Here is a 26,990-nt window from a genome sequence, read left to right on the forward strand (position 1 = left end):
CAACTTTATTTTATTTCTAACTTTATTAGGATGCCAATGACTCAATGTCCACTACCAAACTAACCTGAGTGGCACCTATGTGTACGGCTATGATCATCATTCTTATTTACAGCTTCATAATGTCCTACTTATTATTTTAAACATGTACATTTGTACAGCACTACCATATTAGAAACATTTAATCCATTTATCTGCAAAAAAGTTTTGTTGGAGATAAAGCCAGAGAGGCCAGGTTGAGATGGTTTGGACATGTGTTGAGGAGGAATAGTGGATATATTGATCAAAGAATGTTGGAGATGGAGCTGCCGGGTAGAAGGAGAAGAGGTAGACCTCAGAGAAGGTTTATGGATGTAGTGAAGGTGGACATGGAGATGGATGGTGTAAAAGTAGAGGAGGCAGTGGATAGGGCAAGATGGAGGCAGATGATCCGCTGTGGCGACCCCTAAAGGGAGCAGCCGAAAGAAGAAGAAGATCTGCAACCAAGTTTTGTATTATTGAAATTATAATTCCAAACCTTTTGAACACTAGTGTAGATTGCTCATGTGGAAATGACGTACACATTTGAATCGTGTAAATTCAATGCAGCACTAAAATGTGAGCACAGATACGTTCTGTATTTGATTAAAAAAGTCTGCTTTATTCTAGCCTGGTGGAGTTATGGTAGTTGTTCAGTTAAGAAGACAAATGAATGTTTGCACAGTGCTTCAGTTCACAGACACAGGAAAGATAAGGGATGCCCACTTAAAAAGCAACATACAATACCTGTTAATACATATTCACATTGATATCAGTAGCAAAAACAATCCACTGATGAAACAAACGCCCCCTCGCAGTGCCCAGTCTTTTTCATGCTGTCCAAAGGTTCAAAATATGCTGGAAATCATTCGTATCCACAATATAAACCTTTCACTCAAAAAGGATACTGTTTTGTGACGCCATTAAAATGTTTGATCACATGTAGATGTTAAAAGAGTAGCATCTGCTTTACTCCGTCTCTCTCTGGACTGCGGCATAAGAAAATTTCAGATGACCTCTCATTCAAAGAGAACTGAATTGTAACAATTTATACAAACTGTACATTAAATAACAAGATAGCATTTTGGCCTTTTTCCTCAATAGGCTTTCATAATATTCAAGGATACTGAGAAAGATGTCCAGAACACTGGAGATACATCAGTAAATTGAAATTCTCCTTAACTGGCAATCAAAAGGTCTGGTAAATTCTTTTCCAAAATGGAAATGATTTTAAGTGGTGCGCGTGGCCAAGGCCTGTTCAAGCTCTTGTCTTCGTTGTTGAATCTGCATTAGGAAAAATAAAACACAACAGAAGTGTATTAATATGAAAAAGTCTTTGTACTGCCTTAGATTTACAAATGCCATAGGTGTATTACGGGTGGTCTTACACCCTTATCTCTTCTAAGACTCTGAAAATTGGAATTCTTGACATCAAATTCACTTAAAAAATGAAACATCAAAAAGAGAAAAAAATCACTTTTTATTATCATGATGAATGAAAATCAAGGACATACGACCATATAATATAAATGTATTACATGGTGGTTTATAAACCTCATACTTGCAGAGGTCACAAATCAGCATGTACTCGTCTCACTCACCTTGCAGTAAAAGTAGCGACTGACAGCTTCCTGAGACCAGGGCTGGTTATAAAACTCAGCTCTTCTTTCTTCCTCTGGGTTCTCCACCACATCTGTCATGAGCTACACAAGTAACCAAAGATAAAGCAGTTCAAGCAAAAAACATGACAAAAAGCTTCACCTACTTTTTCTTAGCTTGCCTTAAAAAATATGAATGTTGGTATATGGGCTTTCTTCTCTGCAGACAGAATGACATCTTACATTTCATTACTGAGTCCACTTACTGCCTATCTTTAGGATTAGATTATTTCTATAATCTATTAATAGGACTGGGCTTAAATCAGAATTGCATTTGTGAATTTGTTGAAACAAATCAAACAATCTGAACTTGAACTAGAAGTCAAGAAACACATTACCTTTGAATTTGAATTAATAAAATACACAAAAATTCAGCACTAATGTTTTATAAGTAATTTAAAAGCCTCTGTATAAAATGAAGAGTTCCAGTCCTAAAATCTGTTAGGCTGAGCCACATTCAAAGCCACTGTAAAATACATGATATACACACCTATGACCGCATCACAACAAATGAACTCTGTATTACTGCCCACATCACAAAAAATTCTTGTGTTGTTAATGAAATAATCTTTGACTTTAATGCTGCTCACATGGACCACCGACAAACCAGTGCTCCTGGACAGTGTCAGTGTCACTCCTTGACTGAAAATAGTGCACTAACCAAAAACATCCAGCCAACATTGTCCTGTGGGCACTGTCTTGTGACCACTGATGAAGTATTAGAGGATGACCAACACAAACTGTGCAGAACAGATGAGCTACTGTCTCTGATTTTACATCTACAAGGTGGACCAACAAGGTAGGCATGTCTAATAGAATGGAAACAGTGTTTTAAAACTCCACCAGCGCTGCTGCATTACCTGCTCTGTGGTGGTCCTGACATTGAAGAACAGGATAAAAATCCACATATTATATTAAAATATACAACAAATTAATTATTACCTAACTCTAATTATATTTCCTTTATTGTTAAAGGACTGTTTACTGTTAATTTTGCCTGATAATATCTTGATGTGGCCCTAATGCTGGTTAGAAAACAGAAGATTAGCAGAGTTTGTCACCTTCAGGTCCCGGTTCTGTGAACAGATCCAGTCCTGGATGTAGCCCTTTGGATCTCTGGAGAAACTGAGCATGAAATCTCTCTGGATCTTTAGCTGGTTGATGGACTCAATGGTCTCATGAATCTGAGGAAGCACAGACATGCATGTGATATATATGGAGTAAATGAACAGAACTTCTGACTTTTCTAAAATTTGTGTATAACAGCAAGAAATATTGTAGAAAACGTTAGTTTGTACACCAATAAACTCTATTACAATAAGCAATTGACCAGATGATGCTATTGCAGGGAATGTCTTGCCTTGTTGTCCAGTGATGCTATCTCCTGCTGATTAGCGGTCGAGAGCAGAAAGCCACTCATCTGAGTCTTTAAAGGATCATCCACTTCAACGTCAATGTCATAACAGGCCGTTTTTTTGTGATCGTTGGGATCCACACTGTTAGGGTATAGAATGTCTTTATAAACTTTGTAAACAATCCCTAAGCTTCCAAGATGTCACAATATGTGGTCTTACAAAATAGCAGAATTACTCCACAAACATATTCACAGTTAAGGCAAGTATTCATTACCTGATAACATGATTGATTACAATGGGGTCTGGTGGCAGCAGCAAGTTGGTGAGCCGCTGAGGAATCTCACAAAACTTCAGACGTGGACAGTCAAAGATCTGAAAGGTGAGCAAGTCCATGTCAGCTAAACTGACCTTGTTAATATATTCACTAGGAATGCTGGTAGTGATGATAACAATGACAGTACCATGATCTCATTTGGACTACTGTAATATAATGTTCACTGGTTTCCCCTAAAACAGTACACAGCTGGTACAGCTGTTATCACTTAAACACAGAAAAAGGAACCCATTATGTGGGTTTCCCCTTGTTTTTTTTTCTTTTTCTTGGGAGTTCACCCTGAAGGAGAAGCGGCTTAGAAAATGGATGGATGGATGGATGGGAGTTCACAGTGCATCTCCATGTTGCTAAGCAATAACGGTGTCATAACGGTCAATCTCTGCTGGTCAGCTATTGTTTGGATATGCACAAGGAAAAGTTCTTGCCTTTTTAGAAAGTGACATACTGTTAACTAGCAAATGTGGTGCTGCTAGCAAAAACACGCTTAACTAAAAAAAGGATTCCTTTTGTCTATCTCCCTTACACCAGTCACTGAAGGTGCGCCTTAAATTTGATGTGACTGGCTTGTGCAGTAAAAGTGCTCATAATGTAGGCTCTATGACTGCTTCGAGTTTAACTTCACACACACCTCTCTCACCTAACTGCCAAAAATGCTTTCAATGTGAACCCCTCCTTACTCCAGCACTTCAATGGCTAGCGATTTCATTGTTTAATTCCGTGTCCTAGCACCTTCTTAGAAAGCAAAATCTCAGATTCTCTGACATCTGTATTTAGAAGAGCTGAATCTTCACATAACTTCACTCGAGAGGTCGTAATTGTCTAATGTACTATTCATACAGGACTGGTTTTACATGGGGAGAAGAGGTAGTGCCAATTTACCACAGGACATTTGTAATGTTTGTGAATTTGCATGGGACAAGAAATCTTAATAAACATGGCAGAGATGTAAGGGGCTCTTTGATTTACACCCTGCCACCCCTTTAGAAAAGAGCAGAAAAAATGTTAAAGCATTGAACCGTTATTTTATTTACCTGAACCGTCTTGCTGTCTCAAGTGAATGCAAGTGTCATTACCCTTGTCATTGGGCTTAGGAATTCACACTGATGGATAAAACCTTTTGGGTTTTTAAAAGCCCAAAAATGAAATGAAATGAAAAAGAGGTGGTGAAGCTACTTAATCTACTTTGATACTCCCCAAGATGTACTATTCTGGTTCAGGTTTTCTCTCAATTGAATTTATGCATTATCACAAAATTCATTCATTATTATTATTTATTTACTACTTTTTAAATGACAAAAGAGAACAGTTCATTTTTTTATTATTACCTCAGTTGTATTAGTTGCTTAAAGAAGCTTAATTTAATGTATAAATATTGGAATATAAAAATAAAGTTATTATTATGAATGAATGCTGAAAGCTATTAATATATGCATATGTAACTTTTTCTTTCAACTTTGCACATAACTGTACTTTTTACAATTATTTTACTACAGTTTTTTTTTCCATTTTTCAATTTTTTATCCTAAGATTATATTAAGATGATATATGGAGGAACATCGATGTAACAATTTCATTGTACAGTGTAACTGCCTGTTTCTGCTGTGCATATGACAATAAAACTCTTGAATCTTAAATTAATATTAATTTAAACTATTATGCTCAACAGCAAAGACTAAAATGTCAGTACCTGCTGGAAATACTTGTCACAGTTGATGTATTCCTTTTCATGTGAGTCCTGCAGCTTGTTGGTCTTTACATATTGCCACAGTGCCTGGATGATGCAGGAGCGGGTCTGTGTGTGGATGCCCAGCAGACGAGCAAGTCTAGGGTCCAGCTTAAACTGGGGGGGCTGTGAAGGGTTAAAAAAAATACATCAAAGGCTATCAGATCTATGCAATTTTGTATGGTGGTTCAGCATAAAACCACTAATGATGTATCTGAAATGCTAGTATCTTTGTAATATTCTGTCTCCTTAGTCTTTGCTCATAACAACTGCAGTCATTGCTGAATGTGAACAAAGTGGCCTTACGAGTAGCCAGCAGTAAGTGTAAACTTTCAGAGACACAGCAAGACTTGCATTCAGAATAGAGCTGATCACTTGACATTGACCACTAAAACTGATGGTTCACCAAATGCAGTTAACTACTATACATATGTTAATTTAAGAAGTGGCAAAGCCAATTAGCATGAAGATAGCTTGTAAAGGCTTTTAAGAGCAAAAAGTACTATCAAGCATAACAATCAAATGATGTCTGTCAAAATCTTTTAACTTGTAAGCTGTGAATCATCCTGTGTTTGTCCTAGCTACAAATATAGCGTCAAACTTGGGAGGAGGCCCAGAGAGCGGCAGTCATAAATTATCTTTAATAATAATCCAGCAGCACTGTTCCCACCTGGTAATCCAACATGAGGAGCAGAGTGCACCGCACATTCACATCTCCTGGCCTCTTTACCTGAAAGCCATCCGTCTCTTGGGTTGTGGGAGTGCGATGCCACTATCAGCACAACAAAACACAACACACCAAAAACGCTGTTACATTTCTTAATTATTTACTAGTGCAAAAGTGCCTTATTACAGTCATACAAGACTTATCATACAAGACCAGTGATACATTCAGAGACTTTGTCAATGTCCTCATTATCTCAAGAAAATCTACATCCAGAGTAGTTACAACACACGCATGTCCATGTTGGTAGTAAAATATATAAGCATGTGAAATTAGAGCTTTCTTTGTAATACTGTGTTTCCTATCACTACAGAAAAGAAGCACAATGTGCCTGACAAAATGACTGTTGTGACACAAGGTGACTTCTTATTTCCTTAATGTTCAACAATAGATTATTCCCCATGGATAAAATGTAAACTCACCCAACCTGCAGTTAGAGCACTGATAAATGGCAAGTTCATTTTTACACTCTTTTTTCATACATTTAGTAGAGTTCAATTTTAAATACTATTTCTGAATGTATCACATTTGGTATCAGTCAACTACACAAACTCGCGGGCCGAGGTAATATACCATTAGCTTTTGTCTGTTTATCTAAGGACTTCACTGTCTTTCTCAGTGTAAAACTCAAGTCATCTACTATGGCTTTCTGATGTCCCATTCTGGTTTTAATATAAAGCAGTAATGGCAAAATAAAGAGTAGTGCGCTAAGGTGAGCAGAGAACAGTGCTGGGAGTGAAAAGCGCACATTCTTTTTTTCTGTGATGCTGCATGATGTGGTGCATCTTATGTGTGGTGGGCTTAGGTGTAAAAAAAAAAGTGTACAGAAGTTACAAGGCGTCTGCTGAGCAATACCTGTGGAAAAACAACAGGGGTAAACCTTACAAAAAATACTGAAAATAATATTAATTAATACATAGTTCCTCTCTTAGTCAGACTTCCCACCAGGGCAATCACCCCCCATCCCCTCCAAGATATTCAAACCCAGAATCAGAATAACAAAAAGCCACTAATGTGTGGAGTACATTTTTACTACTGTTTTCTTGTTTAAAATAGTAGGTTATGTTTGAAATAAATGCAATAACAGCATTAAAAAAATCACATTATTAAGGTCAGTGCATTACAAAGAAGGAATAGATTAAAAAACAGAAATAGATGCTTTTCTGTTGTGTTATTTATTCATGGTGCTTTTTGCATTCATTTTGATATGTATAAAACATGATCTAACAAAGCTGAAAATACATTGGTTTATATTTTGCTTGAGTCAAACCACCTCTTTGAACAAGCAGATGAATGAATAGGCATTTAATTTACAATTCATTCGATTTTTATTGTCACTCTTGATGAAAAAATCAATAACAAAACCTCAGTGATCTGAATTCTGTTCTGAATATGTGTGCTGTAGGGCTTCTGATAATAAATGGAACATTGTACTTCCTTTATATAGTGGTAAAAAAAACATGATAGATGATAGACGAACAGAAATAAAGTATTTTAAAATTAAGTTTTTTTTATGGGCCTAATCAGAAAATAACATCATTAAATGACAGAGCCCTTTTTTGATATACAGTGCAATGAGGCTGCAGTCTGAGGCTGACATAATAATCTTTAGGGCATCTTGATGCGCTCTGTATCGTTTGTTATTCAAAGACCCCCTCCCACCCCCCTCATTTGAAAGGAAAATCATAATGGCAGTGACTCACAGCTCAACTCAATTAGCGTCACTAGATACTGCATGGACTTTCAAGGCCTCTCTACACAGGTAAATCATTCTTTCATTATGCATCTCTATCTGGTATGTGGCTTGATGAAAATGCTCAAGCACCAAGGACAGTTTAAAGTGCCACAGACTGAATGCGCCAAAAAACTCCCATCCACAGCACGGCAGGACATACACAGAGATGCAAAGGGAACGGCCTGAAAGCACGACAATGCTAAAAGGAGGGGTCACCTCTCCAGGGATGAGGACCGCCTCTGTAGAAGTGCGCTTACAAGAGCTGAAAGCTTCAACCAAATCCATAAATATTAAGCGGGTGAAGCAGCTGGGAATGTTCCCTTGTGTAATGTAAATGCCTGAGTCTGCCTTAATAGCACCTGTGCACAATGGCTCCTCCACCGAAACAGAGTAAACTGGCCAGAAGTCTCTCAAGTTCCATCCATTTTAAGGGGGTTTTGTAAGTTTTTGCCTTTAGCGATGCATTTGTTTTTTTTTTCCAAGAATGCTACACTAAGCTTGATCCTCCCTGCAGCGCCATCACTGCAAAGTGTCACAGGCAATGTTTTATGTAAGATATTGCTATGGAAACCAGGAAGACATTTCTTCTATGAAGTCTGGATTACTGAACTTTTCTTACATTAATTATTAAGCAACGACTTTTATACCACTAAGCAATTCAACAAAGAATTCACATTATTTTTTTAGGAACACCACACACACACACACACACACACACACACACACACACACACACACACACAACTATAATATCTGGAACTATACGTTTCTTGCAAATTAGCTGCCTCTTCATTTCAGACACAATCAAGGACCTGACTGCACTTAGAGCCCAATCGATTTAGGAAGGGCTTCATGCACCAAGCCTTAACCACCATTTAATTGATTTTTGAGCATTTATAATTCTTCCTAGAATAGAGACTTGAGCACTATTAAATGCATGGCTGCATCTTTTTTAAAGTTCCAGGATATATGAGGGATGGATGGATCCTTACCTCCACTATGTGGTTATCAGGGCCATACAGGTCCTTATCCAGCTCAATAACCAAACTCTTGAAGAAAGAAGAGAATTTCCTCTTTTGCTTTCCAGGCTATGAAACAAGGAGACATTCATGAAATTCATATCAAAACATCAACAAAATGACATAAATTTAAATGACATTTAAATAATAGATACATTTTGGCCCTAAAACCACCTCTTCCTCCCTTGTGTTTCTCACTCACAGCTTAATGAAACCAATGAAGGTATTCTATTATATTTATCCCACATTTAATCACAATTTGAATTTGATGAAAATTATTAAAACAATGTGGTCTGTGCAAAACTGATGCCTTACACACACACACACACACACACACACACACACATACATACATACATACATATATATATATATATATATATATATATATATATATATATATATATATATATATATATATATATATATATATAAATAAAATTTTATTTTATTTTTTTGCCAATGTGTTAAATAAACAGAAATTGTGCACTAGGATCGGCATAAAAACACCATATTTATGCTTGTTTCCTGTAGAGGACACTATAGAAATCAACGATACATGTAATTTAACCAGGGATTTTCAAACTTTTACATAGAACTGTATAACTTAATAATAATAAAATAACAGTTCATCTTAAACAAGTAAGGCAGAGGTCTTTAATTTAAATTGAATAAGGACCAGTCAAAAAAAATTTCCTCAAGCGAAGGTCCAGAACCTCATAATGTCTGACTTGCATTATGACTCAGTGCCACATACTGTAAACTAAAGCAGGCTAGTAGTTATATCAGCATCTTATACAGTCAACAACTGAATGTCAAATCAAATAAAGTACAATTCAGTTATATTTCAACAATATTTATTGTCAGTTTTCTCTTTTCAGAGCATGGCATGTAAAATAATCTGGCTCGCTTTCTTCTCCAACTACCATGCTTTGCCTCGTCCTTCCCCTGTGTGTGCGCCACTCACTCCAGTCTTAGTGCGCATCATAATACACAGATCTGATTGGCTGAGTAGCGTCACATGTGATTTTTACAATGCATGCGATTGGTCTGTGAGTTTTCAGGCCGCTAAAGCCGCACCCTATTAACAGATTAACATTGGCAATGGTAGTAACTGACACAGATGTTTGTTTATTGGATGAAATTTCCCGTTTTCGAGCACTCAAAATATTTAAAAATGAACATTTCATTTTTTTTGTAAATATATGCTCACTCAAAATTTGATGCCTGCAAAACATTTCAAAAAAGTTGGGACAGGGTCATGTTAGCACTGTGTTACATCACCTTTACTTTTAACAGCACTTAATAAATGTTTGGTGAGTGAAGATATAAATTGATCCAGTTTAAAAAGCAGAATTTTTGTCCATTCTTCTGTTATACAGGTCTCATCTTTACAACAATACAGGGCCTTTGTTGTCACTTTTTGAGCTTAATAAAACACAATTTCAATTTGAGATAGTTCTGGACCTCAGGCAGGCTAGTCTAGCACTCGCAGTCTCTGATTATGCAGTCTTGCTGTTGTAACATGTAGAATGTTGCTTGGCATTGTCATTTTGAAAGTAAGCACCAGCATCTCTGAAAAAGACCTAAAAGCATATATTGCTCCAAAATGTGTTCAGCATTAATGGTGTCTTCACAAATGTGCAAGTAATACCCCACAGGTACCATGACAGGTGTTGAACAGATGTCCATTATTTCTATAAATAATCTGAAAGGTTGATTCGTGAGACCACAATACATGTGTCTACTGTGCATCAGTTACTTTAGATGAGCTCGAGCTCAGAGAAGTTGGCGGCGTATCTGGACATTGTTGACACATGACTTTGCATAGTGCAGTCTCAACTTGCATTTGTAGATGCAGCAACGAGCAGTGTTTACTGATGATGGTTTTCCAAAGGATTTCTGAGCCCATGTGGGGATATCCATCACAGAGGATTGGTGGTTTTTAATGCAGTGCTGTCCGAGTGGTCAAATGTCATGGCTTGTCCTTTATCCATGGAGATTTCTCTTAATTCCCTAAATCTTTTGATGATATTATGCACCATGGAGTTTGTATGAGCACGGTACATAGTATAAAAACATGGTGCTAAATGAAAACAAAAACTGGTATTTTACAATAAACACTAAATTCACTCACATCTTCAAGAAGCTTGCCTTCTACCCGCAGCTCCCAGGATGCAATGCTGCCCTCAGAGTCCTCAGAATCAGGCTTTGCAGGGTTGAATGTGTTTGAGATGTATAGTCGGAGCTTCCGTTTTTGCTGTTCAAAGATGACCAGTGGAGTTCTCTTTAAGATTCTGAGCATTCATATTTCTATGCTGCAGTTATATTACAGTCATGCTCTATATAGCTAATTTATCATAGCAAAGTCAGCCCTTAATTTCTTAACAATATCTTGTTAAGTCTGTGTAGTCTGTTTAATCACCATTGACTCCTCTTTTGTCACATTCTAATATACCCAACTACACAGAAGACTTCTTTTCAACTTCAAATGTTTATATCAATGTCTGTGCAGACATCGCTGTATGAGATATATTAAAATCTCCAATGCAAACGACAATAATCTATGATGACACACACCTTCATGGGTCTTTTGAGGGCCTCTTGGATGTCCACCCGCTTCCTCATAATGGTTTGGTCCAACTTGCGCTCAAAAGCCAAAAGGTCCATGTACGCCTGAGACTCTGGTACCAGCTCCCTGATCTGATGACAGGAGGTTAACATGTGAAAAACAGGGTGATGATGACAGTGTTTGTTAATGAGCTACGGCCCTAATTACTATCTTTCATGCACTATTATTTCTTTGAGTGAACCACTGCTAAAACAGATCAGGCCAAGTCCTCTGGACGCAGCACTTCCATTACTCTTCCAGTGATTAACTAATTAACTATGATTAGCAACTAATTACTCTGTGCTGTTAGCTACTGGTACTGAGTTGAACTGAAAATGCCCTTGCCCAGTTACGAGGAATAATAAGCCTGCGCTGTTCGACACTCTTCAGGTTTTCATTGCGTTGCATCATTCCGTCTTACCCCCAGTGCCTTGCAAAAATTTACCAACACCATCACAATAACCCCCAGAGCGCATGGAGCGCTTGTAAAAAGATAAAAATAAAGTGGAAAGCCACTGAGAGGATGCCGAACGCGCATGCTACATAACGATGGGACAGAAAAATAAAATGGTCTTGTCTTTTATCTGCCATTCACGTCCTGTTGGATGTCGGGTGCCCCTTCCCTGGCTATAACCCTTTCTTTGTGGAGCGTTACTGTGTCACCTCTCAACCGAGGCGGTCCACCGGAGCCCCCCTCTGCCTGCACCATCCCAAAACTCTTGCAGCAGCCACCGTGCCATCACACAAAACCCGGGACTCAAACATCCCTTAGAGTGCCACAAAAATCCCTTCAAAAGGAATTAAAGACCCACTCTTGGTCCCTATGAGTCCTACCTACCTCTTTCATGCCCCATGGAAAGAAAAAAGAAAAAGGCCAGCAGATTTACCTGCACTGTGCGATGGCTTGGTACAGAAATAAAAAAAGAAATAAACACAAACAGAGAGGAAGAATAACCACAGTGATGCACCTCACCCTCTGAGGGAGAATCTTGTCTGCCATTTTCCTTCTCTTGGCACTACGGATAGGAAAAAAGGGACAGAAAGAAAGAGAGAGGGAGAGAGAGGGAGAGAGAGAGAAAACGCATGTTACTATGGTGACTGATAGCAGAGTCCACAGGCCATCTGCTGAATAACTGGGACCCGTCCAGACGTTGTTCCAGCTGTGTGAGAGTGTGTATGTGTGTGTGTGTGAGAGAGAGAGACAGAGAAAGAGGGAGAGAAAGAGGTAGAAAGGAAGCAGGAGAGAGAGTTAGAGGAAGAGCTTGAATGGACAAGAAGTGGAAAGATGCAAGAAAGTGTAATATTGAGTGCAATTTGGGAAAATGAGGCTCATTCATACTCTTGTGTCTTTGTGTGTGTGTTAGTGTGTGTGCGCACGCATCCTGTGATTTCCATGCAGTCACAATACGGAGCTGAATCACTAGGAGGGACTGAAGCAAAGCCAATTTATTCTCTCTCCTGCATGGAGCTTTTTTCAATTGAGATGAGTTTTCACACTGGTGAGTCTGAGTGGGAGGTGGGGGCTCTCTGTCTGTTCTACTGATCTCTCAGCTGTGGTGGGAAGTTAATGCAAAATCTTTGCTCAGTATATGAATGCATGCATCATAGCCCAGGCATTTTCCTAATACATGATGTGCATCACAATATTTTGTTTTCGTGAAGGAGGTTAAGTTGGATAAGTTGATAGAGATACGATGATAAGTTGGAATTTTTAAATGTGTGCACCAGCAGTGCTACATTTAAAAACACTACATCTAAAAACAAAATTACTTTTAATTATATTAATTCAACATGTCTCATATTGTGCCACATTAAATCTAAAAGAAATACCTCAATGTTCTCTTTGTATGAAACATGAAGTGCATTCAGCAAGAAAGGAAGGCTTGTGCAGTGACAGAAACATGTTAGCACACAGAAAGCTCCATTTCTACATGCTAAACCTAATACAATTCACTGTTTTACTATTCATAACTGAGGCACTCACACAGCAAATTCCTCCAACAGCATGCTCGTAGCTGGTATGTGGTTAAAATATGGTTATCAAGCAGGACTGTACTGTTGTAACTAATTAAAATTAGCCAGGTTGGAAATGACTGATAATGCACCAATCTGATATACTGTACTATCAGTACTGTTACTAATTGTTTCAAATTGATTGGATTTTTGGAACAACAAAATCTGTACGACCTAGACATTCCTAGAAATTATGACACAGAATTTCCCACAATGCTAATGTTAGCTCAACTACAAACAAAAAACTAGAGTTACACCGATACCGGTATCACCACCAATATTGGCACATAAATACAGTGTCACTACTGTCAATGGTACAAATGGTACAAATACTTCGGACTAATACCACGTGTGCTAATGCTTGATGACATGTGCATGCCAGACTGCTTGGTGTGTGCTTACACGCCTCAGTAAAAATGCTATTCTGCTGCTGTGTAGTCAGCTGTAGTCTGAGTTAGTCCAAATTGTTAGTGAGTGAACATTGTGAAAGACATAAGGAAGGAACAGCCTGTTTCTTAAGGTAAACCCCTCAGACTTGGTTTAGCCTTTAGCAAAGCAGTCAACTAGCCAGGCCTGTGCGCCCAACAGCTCTACCTGCATTAACCGTCTGTTGGTCAGAGATGCAAGTGCGAATGAATGGAAAGCACAAATGAGACAAATGACTTGAGAAATTTGGATGTGTAACAACATTAAACACCATTTTTGCTGAGCCAGAGAAACTGTTGCTTGCTTACATGTACAAGTACATTTATGCAACCTCTGCTAAGAAATGGTTATGAGCAGTAAATGTCCTTTTTGTGGTACCGTATGCCGGGGAAGAGGTAGGGAAAAAGTACAACACAACTTCCACAAAAGTTTGGACACTGTGCCGAATGTAAATAAAAATAGAACGCAAATGATATGTGAATAATGTAATGCGTATTTTTAAAGGAAAATACTACAAAAACAACCAATCAAATGTTGAAACTGAAATTTGATTGTTTTTGAAAAATATAATTTAATTATAACACTGAATAAGCATTTTAACAATACTCAGGAAGCATTTGGGAACTGAGGAGACCAACTGCTGTAATTCTGAAAGTGATTTGTTTTCCTATTCTTGTTTGATATTCTTGATTCATAACCCTCCAAATGTTTTCAGTGGTGACAGGTCTGGACTGCAGGCAGGCCAGTTTAGCAACCTGACTCTTTTAACATGCTGCTGTAATAGATGCAGAATGTGGTTTGGCATTGTCTTGCTGAAATAGTCAAGGCCTTCCCTGAAAAAGACGTCATCTGGATGGCAGCACATGTTGCAAAAACCTGTATATATCATTCAGCATTAATGGTGCCTTCACAGATGTACAGGTCACCCATGCCACGTGCACTAATGCACCCTTTTACCATCATAAATACTGGCTTTTGAACTGTGCACTGATAACAAGCTGAGCAGCCCATAGCCTGGAGGACACAGTGTTCATAATTTCCAAAAACAGAGATGCAGCGACGACCTGTTTTCACAGACAATGTTTTTTAGAACTGGTTCTGAGCCCATGCAGTGATATCCACTAAAGAATCCTGTCTGTTTTTAATGCTGTGCTGCATGAGGGCCCAAAGATCATGGCCAGTCAATACTGGTTTTTGGCCTTTGCCCATGCATACGGAGTTTTTCAGTGAAACCTTTAATGATATGATGTACTGTAGATGATGAAAAGTTAAAGTTCTTTGATATTTTACATTGAAAACATTTTTCTTGAATTGTTGCACTATTTGATTGTGCAGTCTTTCATAAAGTGGTGAACCCCTCATAATCTTTACTTCTGAAAGCCTGTCTGAGATTCAACCACCAAGTGTTTTTTGCATTACACAACCTTACCAGCTTTTTGTTGACCCTGTACCACCTTTTTTGGAACGTGTTGTTGACACCAAATTCAAATGGGCAAATATTTTTTAATACACAATTAAATTTCTCAGTTTCAACATTTGGTATGTTGTCTTTATACCTTTTTTAATTAAATAAAGGGTTGAAATGATGTGCACATCATTCAATTTTGTTTTTATTTACATTTTGCACAGTGTCACAATTTTTTTTTTGGAAATGAGATTGTAAAAAGACGTTGTTGGTCTACCCTCTACTCTTTTGTTAGTGTGCATTTCTTGTTTTATTAGGAATTATTATTCAGTAAGGGGAACCCTCCCCAAACATAAAGAAGTAGAACTGAATAAATATCAAGACTTAAGCTAGTTGGGTGAGACAGGGTTATCTACTGGTACGCTGCATCTGCCGATACACAAGGATTAAAGTACGGTATCAATATCGGAAGGGAAAAGTGTTATCGGTGCATCCCTAAACAAACTGCACCTGACCTTTCACATGCAGCAAAAGATTCCAAACAAACTAGACTTGAAATGTAGGCATTCTGAAAAAACTTAGTTGGGCACTACAGTTTCTCTGACTTGTACTAATGGTCTTTGAAGTTGGTCCTTGCAACAGTTGCTATGAAATAAATTCATGGATGGACCAGTTTATTTCTGTTGAACAAGCCCCACTTTTACAGACTCCTGCATGAGTGAGGAACAAATGATCTCGCTGGTGGCAGAAGTGTCCATCCACATCCGTCTCTCACACCCCCCTCTCACGAGAATGGATAAACTTTCTCATGGTCCTCCGCTCCCTCCACAAACCACATGGCTCCTCCGGGACGGCTGAGGGGCTGGAGAGGTTGGGAACCGTACTGGTGGGGGCTGGGAGTTAGATGTCTAGAATAATACTTTTACCCGTTGAATCCTAAGCTTAGTATTCAGATATTAACCATGACTTATTCTTCAATAACTACTAATAAATTATTTGAATCTATTAAACTACTATATAATTAAAAGGGTGGGGAATTGGAGGCGTACATACAGGCCCTAAAAGGGGTTAAACTAATGTTTATCAGCTCAGTCTTTGAGGCCCATAGGACATTATTACTCTGACACAGCCCCCGGTACACCTGTGCTAGGTATTTAGTGCACATAAAGGCTTGGTATTCAGGTGTGCTGGTAGCTGAGACAGAGCAAGCAGTACACTGAACCAAAATTCTTCAACAAACACCAACATTCGAATACTGACAGCTGGCTTTAGAATGTTCCAGAATAAGAATGGATAAGCCAAGTGAATCAGTATAAACAGAGAAATAATTTGTGAGGTTTAACTCAACATCTCATCTGTAGGTGCAATGATAGCAACTTTGCTATAGACTATGCAGTGAATTTACAAGATACTACTGAAGGTCAAACAGTGGATAGAGTGGGTAAAATGTTTTTATAAATGAAAAAAAAATGCAGCTTTTTTATTAAAATAAAATACTATAATGCTATATGCTATAGACCACTAAATGCTATAGACCAAGTTCTGCAAAAACACTTTTTTGTAAATGAGATTGTAAAAAAGCAGTGATGTGTCATTCTTTATATTTTTGTAAAAAAATTTTGATACAGTTGACCATGACTGGATCACGCAAAGAAGACACCCAATTAATCCAATAATTATCTTACTAAATGAGCTCTGTATGTGTTGTAAATCCTGGAAATTTTTAATAGGGCTCCTCATGGTTCTATCCTACCCCACCATTACTCTTTGCTTTACTCTCTTATTTTATATATATATATATATATATACACACACACACACACACACACACACAGAAACATGTTATAGAAATCTTTACAGACAAAATGGTTTCCAGATCCTGATTCTGCGTAGATTAAAACAAAAAATATTTAAAGTGTTTAAGTTAATTGTCATATTCTTCTATTTTACATTTTGTATTTTTTTATATGTCTTAAGGTGCTGCAATGTAAATGAGATGATTGTAGAGCAAAGTGAATGGGGGTTGAACAATCTAGAAACTTTCATCAATCACACACAAATATGATACACCAACTGTTAGACTTAGAAAAATTGGAGGCAGTGTGCTCTGGACTTTCAACAAACACCCAGAGACACAGCTCAAAGAAATACATTCAGGTATGAGAGCTGAAGGGGAATAGAGAAATGTCCATCACGAAAAGTTATGATGGATCTTCACAAGTCTAACGTTTTCTAAAAATGCTCTCTACCATGCAATCAGCATATGTTCAAATCAAATGCAACTTCATGTTCTACCTGACATGCACAATACCAAGTCAATCATTCTCTCACTGCGAGCATCTTCAGAACATGGGACAGTACAGTGTTGGAATTTCTCTTCATGGTATTGTCTGGAGTACATACATGCATGAGGATCATAGAAACCAGTGAGGTTTTGATGCTGTAAGGAAGGGCATAGCTAACAAGCAATGTCAAACCCATCACAAACTCAGTCTAACATGCAGCACAGGAAACCGCCTACTTGGTTCCAATTGCCGGCTCTGACTGGGCCTCTCGCAAGTCCATTTGCCTTGCCGAAATGTCACTGGCTCCTGGGAATCCCAGTGGTTTCCTATAGGTTAAAATTGCGTGATTCTTATTAGTTATCACACCATGTGTTGTTGAATAACGCAACCCTGCCCAAGAATGAACAAGGATCAGCAGTTCTTGTACTTATTGTTCAAATTAATGCATTTAAAAAATATCTTAGCTTCAGTAGCTGACCACTGTAGGTCAGAGCTTGAGTCTAAAGTGGGGTTTTGGCTTAGCTTGGGCTAAAATTCTTTGACTTACACAAAATCTTGGCCTCAAAAATAAGTAATAATTTGTCACCAGTGTATCATAATCTAATACCAACACATCTAGACAGCCTATCTTGGACTAAACCCTGGGCTCATCTCACTAGCCTACAACTTAACATGTCTAGATATCACTGGTGTGGTTCATGATCTTAGGACTTGGGATTAAGAAAGCTACAGATAAAATACCTCATATGAGCAAGTACAAACAGAGGAGGTACACATTAAATCATTAACAAAGCAGTAATATAAGAATTCTAAAGTAAGAAACATGAATTCCAACTTGTGTAACTTGGGTTGAACAGAAGTCAAAGCAGTTAAGAACAGGAATTACACACAGTCAATAATGATGTAACAAAACAAATACAGTCTTAATATTAAAAAGCACATGCAATAAGCTCAAGCATTATGGCAATGACAGGTTCTAACACTGAATGCTGTAAACACCAATGCAGTAATGCTCATTCTAGTCACTAGAGGGAGCAACACCACCCAAGAACAGGTAAGAAGACGTAGCAGGAGAGGTCAATGTCAAAAAAGGCTACAATCATTGCAAAATTGTGGGAGCTGCCATAGCTCAAGCAGACCGATTGCCCTTTTTCTTGGAGAAGGCCTGGTCTAGAAAAGCGCAAGGCATTGTTTTCTTCATTGTAAGCATGGATCGAAAGACAGCTGGTTAAGTGACAGGTCAATGTTCAGTTATGCTAGTAGACGGAGGACGGTACTCACTTTCGAGGCCGGTTCTGAACAGGGGGAGCCTGCACGGGTGGAGTGGGAGTGGGGCGTTTCCGGATAGGGTCCATCACAGGGTTAGGCATTCCTGGCCGGATCGGGGGTGTACCTCCAAACGGGGGACCAGGGGGGCCCATGGGGGCGCCTTGATGGGGCATTCGGGCCCCTGAGGTCATGCCTGGACGCTATAAGGACAATAAAAGTGAGTATTTGAAACAACATATCGTTGCTGTCTTGCAAAAACCTCACAATTCCATTGAGTGTCACTCCAACTTTACATTGTGTGAACATTTCATATTGAACGGACCAACAGAAATGCACCAAAATCTTGTTACATGTGGCTGTCTATTAAAATGTATTTATTTTAAAAAATATGCACTGTATAACTGTATAACATAAGTGTAAATGTATGAACACATAGACTAGACATCTAAACAATCTCTCTCAGGCAAATATGTATAGACTTTCCAGTACTGTACAACTATTTGACATTGACTTGAAACTGATATCAAAGATAATACTGTAAGAACATAAGCCCAGTCATGGCCATAGACATAATCTTTACAGGCATGAAGCTCTGAGAGAGCTGTAGAGTCCAGTCGTGTGTTGCCCTCCACTACTGGAAGCTGATCTAGGCCAGAGCCGAGTGCACCTGTGCCTGTCAGTTCGGAGGCGACAGCTGCAACAAGACCATAGTGGGATGGGACTGCGGCTAAAGGAGAGTCTGACTCGCTGTGACATAGAGCAGCTACTCCTTTCAGTCTGACACTAGCACAACACTGTTTCACTCTCTGATCAGCTCAGTTAAAGCTTCAAACACTAGTAGCATAAATCAGTGTATCAGTGCCAAATTTGATATTAAACACAGGACATAAAATGCATGAGGTACCAGCAAGTCTATAGTATATGGAGCATTTTCTGTTTTTTGTATTGCATTTAGCTATCTTAACTGAGACAGAAGCCTTATTCACAGTCAGGTAGAGTTGGGTCGGTCCACAGGTCATGAAACAGTGCCTACAAATGATTTAATTTAGGCCAAATTCCACAATTTAACTAATTTCTGAAATTCATTCCTCACCAGCAGTGCCTTCAAGTAGACTACGGTGTATTTCAGTTGCAACAAACTGAATGGATAACTCTTATTTCTTCTATTAAGAAATGTAAAATATATCTGTAACAAACATGAACACAATTTAAAGTTGACCTTTCAGAAGGTCTTTACAAAGCAACTAAAAGAAGTGCAGTTGATGGCCACATTCTTCTGAAGAGCTGACAACTTATCTACATGCTAAACAGGCCTTTATATTGAATGGGTCACCTATGAGTCATGCAGCAGCTCAGACACAAAGTTACAGCAACTCTGTGGACGACTAGAGAAGCTGCAAAAATGTCCAGAACTGCAGCCAGATCTCGCAGCTCCAGTGCTCTCCATGGCACACCTCTGCCAGAGAGTCAGGATGCTCACGTATGGTGCGGTGACCCTCCTGACCCATTCGACCCTTCCCTAAAGTAGGCTGAACCCCAGGGAACCCTGGGCTGGTCCAATCCCACTGCATGTGGGCTGAGAGATGCTGGGATGTGAACATGTGGACACAGCGGGGTGCGGGAAGAGGCAGCGACGCGACTCTCTGCCAATCCCAGCTCTCAAGGTCGCAGAGGAGGTTCAGGGCACAGAGGGAGGCTGAACTGGGCAATCAGGCAGCAGCATCAGGCTGTCACTGAGGACTTGCTACGGAAATAGCGCTAATGATGAAGCGCTGCTTACGGATGCTGTTCTTTCACAAGCTAAGGTTGGAATTCAAAAGCCTTACCAGGAATTGGGGTAAGAACATCCTCCACAGAGAACAACGAACAAACTCATAGCTTGCACTTTGGGGACTGCGGAAGGTTATTACTGTTCAAAGGGCTCTATTATTTCTCCTTTAGTGTCCCTTATAGTGCACACAGACCTAACATACATTAACAAACAGCCACTTTCTAATGTGAGTGGTTGGCTTTTAATGTTCCAGATTAACAACTATGACAACGGAAAGTACATTTCCGAACAGTCTAAATTGAGAAGAACAGTCTAGAATAACGTGAACAGAGGAGAACAAAAGAGTAGAAACACAAGGGTATGACCCAGCAGTTCAATATTGGGCTGTTGGGCCATGTTTGCTGAAGAACGCTGGACTCATCACTATGCTTTAGTGAACCAAAAAAACATGTACATGCATAGGACCAAATTCAGATTTTGGTATCTTCTAATTTAGTGGTCATTTCATAAGAACGGGACTGTAGAATTCCCCAGACCAACTTGACCTTAATCTAAATCTAAATCAATCAGCAACTTTTTAAAACTTGGACTTAAACTGATTTTGGGGAATTCTGCACAGACCAGCGCCCATGGAATAATCCTTAATTGAAGCATACAAAAGAATTTGTTGGCTCTACGCATGTCCAATGCATGTATTTTCTGTGTTAGCTAAAGGACAGTTAAGGGAGAAATACTCCTAACCTTTGAAAGAGTCACCTCCAAACTGTGGCACAGGGCCAGTCTGCCATGCTATGCAGCCCCAACAGAACACAAAAAGCATGACACTCTTCTCCTTGGTGTAAAGCAAAGCTGTGTGAGCTGTCTAGAATGTGACAACTGGAAAGAAGAAAAAAAGTGGACATGGAAGAGTTCAGATAACAAGATGATTCATTCAGCACTGGCATAATCCGCTCAATCACAAGCAGGGAGAACACTCTCCATGGAAAAGTTTGTGTTGGGAGCAGACTAAACAGTGGAGGTGCAGTCTGAAGGGTGAAACCTAAACTCTCCTCAAGAAGACCTCACTCACTTCCAGCCAAGGGCTACTGACCTGGTCCCGGCTGAACTTTCAGACGCAATCATTCGCAGTTCTCAACTGATTTTCTCAAATGATCTCTTAGCTTCTGAAATGACTGCTGTGCTGCCGCTAGTAAACCAAGAGTGCAGCAGCTGAAGGAAACACCATTCTAGTTGTCAGGGAGTCAGAAATGTCTAGAAATAAATCTAATTTGTATGTCAGGGTCCTAAACTAAAACAATACAAAATACAATAATAGTGAGAAATATGTATCAATAAAAAACATAGGTATTTGTTTGAGTATTTGTCAGGCAATGAGCATCTAAAATAAAAGACATTACATTTTTCTTCTAAGAACAAGAAGTATTACTTTATGTTTAATTTTATATTTAGACTCTGGGGAGTCTAAGAACAATTCTAGCAGCATCAGTACATCACTTGAGTACCTGTCAAGCAAAAAACACACCTAAATGTTAAAATGTCATCATTTTACACTTGTTTCTACTTCACCTTAAGCACAAGACATGAGTTATATTACATGTGATATATGAGACACAATACAACAGGGAGTCTATGGCAACATTTAACCGAACACTAAGTAATCAGTTTATAATTAACATGGATACACCCACATACAGATGAACTACATGAACATTATCCAAGTCTTCACTGCAAATCTAATAATACAACTCAGATCTGCAGCAAACTGACAGGCCAATCACAAGCTCTAAAATAGGTTCAGTTGGTGCTGTAAAGGAACAGTACCCTGCGCTTGGGTCACTATATGTACTTTCAAATGCCACTGGTGCAGATCTCCACTTCCCCTAACACTTCTTCAGAGTGACCTGCAATGACAGCCATCCCTCACTGCTCCCTCTCCTCTGTCTCATTATAAAAACAATAAGCCCATCCTCAGCTCGCCCTTGTTCTTTTAAAAATTTTAGAATTTTTTATCAGCTACACGCACGCCTCAGCAGCATCCCAGTCCTTCCTTCACAACAGCGCTGTGCCTCTGTCTCTAGAATGTATTCACATGCTCACATAGCCACACACATACACTCACTCACTCACCACTCCATGGACGAGAAACTCAAACAGTTTACTCTTGGTGGCTTTGCGAGCTCCGCCAGCAGAATCCTCCGTGGCCATTGCGAGTAATTCCCTTTTTCTTACCCCCCACCAATTTCTCTTTTGTTGTCTGTATAAGTAGCTCTCTCTCCCTGTCCGTCTCTCCCTCTATTCTCTCAACATTCCCTCTCTCATCCAAAAGAGAGCACTCCTCCCTCTCGCTCTCTGTCTTTCCTCTCCTCTCCCAAACGCTCTCCTCCTCTCTCTCTCTATCTCTCTTTTTTAAAGCATGTCAACGTGTGGCTAAAGTCAAGCTCCACTCCACTCCACACTCTCTCTCTCTCTCTCCCTCTCTCGTGCCTGCCCTCCCTGTTTTTTTAAAGTAGCTCCCTCAGACTCGGGTAGGGACAGACTTGGGGGGCTGACAAGGGGGCTGCTGCAGGCCCACTACTAAAGCCTCATTCTGCTACACGAGGACAGACTGATTCAGTACTCTTCTGGTACCAAAGGCAACACTGCCTCACAAAGTTATACAACTGGGAGTTTTTGTTTGAAGGTGCCTGAGACTGTCTTTAACAGAGATTAGTGATCATATCTACCAAGGCATTCACTTTAGGGATAGGATGTGTACTGGTAATAATGATATTAAAGCAATAAGCCACAAGAGGCCATGGGTTACTGTGATTTTATGACGGGAAGGGTGAAGAAATGTAGTTCTTTTAGAGAGGAGAATGTTCGGTCGCCAATCGCTGTACATTTTGGGCATTTTAGGATTTTTTTAAACCATATGTCAGATAACAATGAACATATGAGACCACAGCTTTTGCTTTATAAGTACTTTTTAGCACCAATCCAGCAGCACCCTCTTCCTACATTGGGGCTCAATCTCAATTGGCTCCCTGCTCACTACATAGTGCACTAAGCAGGAATTTAAATACTGAATCTTGACACTACTCTGTGGTGTAGTAATACAAAATTCAGTCATCGTGAAGCTGTCATAGGTGTGGGTATATTGCCAATTTTACAACAGCTTTGAACACAACTGAGGCAATCAGATTTTAGGACCAGAACTATCCGTTTCGGCATAAAACCCAAACAATCAGGTGTCAATAAAATACCTGTGGTGAAATGATTTCAATGCACATTAGTGCTTTTTAAACATCCTGATTATATCTGAACTCTGTCAGACCTAACATCATGGCAGCGGTACTTTCAGAGATTTTAGATTTGCCCCTTTTAACTCATTACCATCTTCCCCCAGAGTAGATGGGCTGTGTACATTTACATTTACATTTATGGCATTTGGCTGACGCTCTTATCCAGAGCGACTTACAATTTGATCATTTTACACAGGTAGGCGAAGGTGGTGTTAGGAATCTTGCCCAAGGACTCTTATTGGTATAGTGTAGGGTGCTTACCCTGGTGGGGGATTGAACCCCAGTCTACAGTAGAAGGCAGAGGTGTTAACCTGAACCTTTTAGTGTGCTGTTCTCTATTATTATTTAAAAGAAGCACAAAGTTGACTTCATTGTTGGATGCACTGGGATAGCTTCTGACCACAGTTAACTACACAATAATAATATGGTTTATTATTGCCCGGCCGGGAATCTAACCCAGGCTCTTCTGGCTGTGAAGCACCTTTTTTATGCCATGATAGATCTTTTTGCATGTTTTTGTATATTTCCAGTTGTGTTGCTACTCTTGACTGCATTTGTGTTCATCCGTATGTATTTTTATGCCACATGTAGTTTTCACACACAAACACACACTAATTTACTGTTAAGATAAATTATGATTTAAGTGCCTAAGACATGCAAGCAATAGTGCATATTAAAGTCATTTTCTTTTCTAGACCATTAGTTTTCTGATATATGGATAACTGAGTTATTGAGTAGCAACAAACTAACTTTACAAAACTATGAAAGAATATGTTTTGCAATAGGCTGAGTGGAGGCTAAAACAGCTTAAAACAAAGGATTTCACACGCGAGGCCAGGTTATTATGGCTGCCAAAGAATGTGAGCTACTGTAAAATACAAATAATACAAAGTGTGAGTGTAAACAGGCAGACAGACGATGTGATGTGTTTCAGGGCCACATGCCTAGCTGGAGATTAAGAGACAGATTATTGGGCCCTAAAATACAGGAAAAGCAGGCCAGCCAGCTGGCAGGCCTGAGAGAGAGATAGTGAGAGAGAGAAAGAGAGAGACTATGTAATTTTCTAGCAAAAAGAAAACATTATAAAATATCTTAAATATTTTATATTTAACCTACAAAAATTAACATTATATACTCTGAGGATTATGGTGAAGGGTCAACAAAGAGGTCATTTATTGCGTAAGCTGAATTCTTTTCATGTTTGTCATTCAGTGTTGTGTAGTTTCTACCAGGCTTTTATTGAAAGTGTCTTAACTTTTTAGTTCATTTGTTGGTTTAATGGGCTGTCGGTGAGGGACAAGAATAGCCTGAAAGGCATTGTAAAAATTTGTTCAAAGATAATTGGAGTTCGACAGAGAGACTTGGTCTCCCTGTGGGTGAAACGAGTGGCTCAGAAAGCAAAAGGAATCATCACTCAGTGTGATCATGTTTTGTCCAGTGAATTTACGCTAATGCCGTCAGGTCGGCGTTATATTATGCCCTTCAGTAGAACAAATCGCTATTCCAAATCTTTTATTCCTTCTGCTATCAAGCTATTAAATGTGGATAATAGTCTTTTAAAATGATTGTTACATTGTGTTTGTGTGTATATGTGTATAGTTGTGTGTGTGGACGAGAAGGCTGCAAATGAATTGCCCTCTTGGGACAAATAAAGTACTGTGAACTGTGTTGCTGGCATAAAATATCTATAACATTTTCTGAGAAACAAAACAGCAAACGTACAGGGTGAAAATTGAAGAATAATGTCCATGTAGCAGATTAACAATTACACTCTGACTAGTAAGAGCAGCCTCATCTGAGCTCCTAGTAGAAAACCCCCCTGTTAGGACCCCCATAAAGGCGATACTATGGAGTAGCAATGTCCCATTCAGTCGCAGTGGAGAGGGGTGCTGGAGGGGGAACCAAGGCTTCGGAAAGACTACATTTTCCAAGGTTTAATAAGAGGCTTATTGAGACTTCTGCATTTTTCTCCTTCCAGTGACAATGTATGGTATTACAAACCATAAAAATGACTTAAAATGCAGCTCGTGTGACACTGAGCTTCCTTATGTGTGATGGTGCACAACATGGCTCAAGAAATAAACACTGTAAACACAAGTGCCACACAGAACCTACTGACAGAGCAGCAAGACATAATAGAAAAGCAACTACCACCAACAATGAGAGCGTTTCAATGACAGGTTAAATAGCGCCCCCTTGTGTAGAGGCCTGCGACATTACATCTAGCAACTTAGACCCTAAACAATGTCTGCCTGTAACATGGTTGGAGAAGTGGGCCAGATTTGAATAGAGAGAGCCCACATGACCACAATCACTGACACAGTATACACAACAAATGGTGAAACATATATAACGACTCACATGTTATAGTCTACATGTAGCTACAGGTAGACCAGCCGGACCTGAAGCCTCAGCGGTCGGGGCCAAGTTTGACACGCTCTGCAAACTTGTCCACATTTCTCTGCCATTTTCTAAATCTTGCTTTCTGTATACGAACACGTAGAAGCCTGAGAGGAACAACATGCTCCTCGATAAGCTAAACAATAAACTCTCTGCGGCTTTTAGCCCGTAGCTTCGCTATTAAAACAACGAAACAGCACCTGTTTTGCGTCTCTCAGATGCAAAGGCTGGCTGTGGCAGCGTAAGGCGCTGTGAGTAGAAAATGTTCACCCCAGCTATAGATAATGAGAAATAAATGGGTGCAGAGGACTTGAGAATGGAGACGATGTTGGTGGGGTTTCTGAAATGGTTGAAAAGAGGGAGAAATGTTACAGAGCTTTAATAACGAAGCTGGAGAAGGAGGGAAAGCTGATGGCGCCGTAAGCGTTGCGGTCCTACCTTTCTCTCCATCGCACCAAGTTCGCAGCATACGACACACAACCGGCTGAGAAGAAAAAACACATACACAGTATGTGTCCGTTTAGTGTTAACTTCGTCGCTGCTCCACACAAGATTCCCTTTTCGGTGACACCCCCCTCCTCCTCCTCCTCCTCGGGATGCTGGTGAAGTGGAGAGAGGGAGAGAGGGAGAGAGACACTGAGAGATAGTTGTAGAGAGAGAGACTGGAGCTCCTTTGGTGCAGCAGACTAAGGGGCGCAGGCGCGCAGTAAATGAGGAGAGTTTAAGGGAGCGTCTACAAACTACAGCTCTGCCCCGACTGAAGGTGCAGCACTAGCTGCGCGCTTTATTGTGAAACTGTCCAACTGACCTCATCTGTCATCCCTACGGTACTCTAACTTGTCCTCGGATGCTCAAGTGTAAAGGTTTAAATCCAAAAAATAAAGGCAAAAACTTGTTAATATAAAAAGAGCATGAGAATATACAGTGATAAGAAACAATTATTCATACACTTGTTTTTGTTATACA

At 39.5% G+C, this 26,990-nt stretch overlaps 1 protein-coding gene across 5 annotated transcripts; it reads right to left on the reverse strand.

Moving 5' to 3' along the window:
• Positions 1–352: 352 nt before the first annotated feature.
• On the reverse strand, positions 353–26,670 carry smarcd3a (SWI/SNF related, matrix associated, actin dependent regulator of chromatin, subfamily d, member 3a). 5 transcript variants are annotated; one of them, XM_037544462.1, is made up of 15 exons: positions 26,463–26,670; positions 26,225–26,364; positions 18,585–18,772; positions 17,540–17,629; positions 12,148–12,190; positions 11,144–11,266; positions 10,701–10,823; positions 8,537–8,632; positions 5,756–5,857; positions 5,050–5,211; positions 3,303–3,400; positions 3,034–3,169; positions 2,735–2,857; positions 1,617–1,718; positions 353–1,299 (listed from the first exon to the last, which is right to left on the reverse strand). In XM_037544462.1, exons 3-15 carry the CDS (start codon positions 18,761–18,763, stop codon positions 1,246–1,248), a joined length of 1,431 nt encoding a protein of 476 aa, XP_037400359.1. In that variant the 5' UTR covers positions 18,764–18,772; positions 26,225–26,364; positions 26,463–26,670; the 3' UTR covers positions 353–1,245. The 5 variants fall into 5 exon arrangements, with proteins under 5 accessions (XP_037400359.1, XP_017541240.1, XP_017541239.1 ...); XM_017685751.2 differs by lacking the exon at positions 26,225–26,364; XM_017685750.2 differs by lacking the exons at positions 26,225–26,364; positions 26,463–26,670 and adding an exon at positions 22,471–22,799.
• Positions 26,671–26,990: the final 320 nt, after the last annotated feature.

The sequence above is a fragment of the Pygocentrus nattereri genome, chromosome 2 (assembly GCF_015220715.1).
Source record: "Pygocentrus nattereri isolate fPygNat1 chromosome 2, fPygNat1.pri, whole genome shotgun sequence".
Classification (NCBI taxonomy): domain Eukaryota; kingdom Metazoa; phylum Chordata; class Actinopteri; order Characiformes; family Serrasalmidae; genus Pygocentrus; species Pygocentrus nattereri.

Excerpts from the sequence above, each read along its gene's own strand:
- smarcd3a (XM_017685750.2), bottom strand. The coding sequence starts at position 22,548 with ATGGCCACGGAGGATTCTGCTGGCGGAGCTCGCAAAGCCACCAAGAGT. Across the intron at positions 17,630-18,584 it reads GTTCAGAACCGGCCTCGAAA|GAAACCACTGGGATTCCCAG; the intron begins GTGAGTACCGTC and ends TTTAACCTATAG. Across the intron at positions 3,401-5,049 it reads GTGACAAGTATTTCCAGCAG|ATCTTTGACTGTCCACGTCT; the intron begins GTACTGACATTT and ends CTCACCTTTCAG.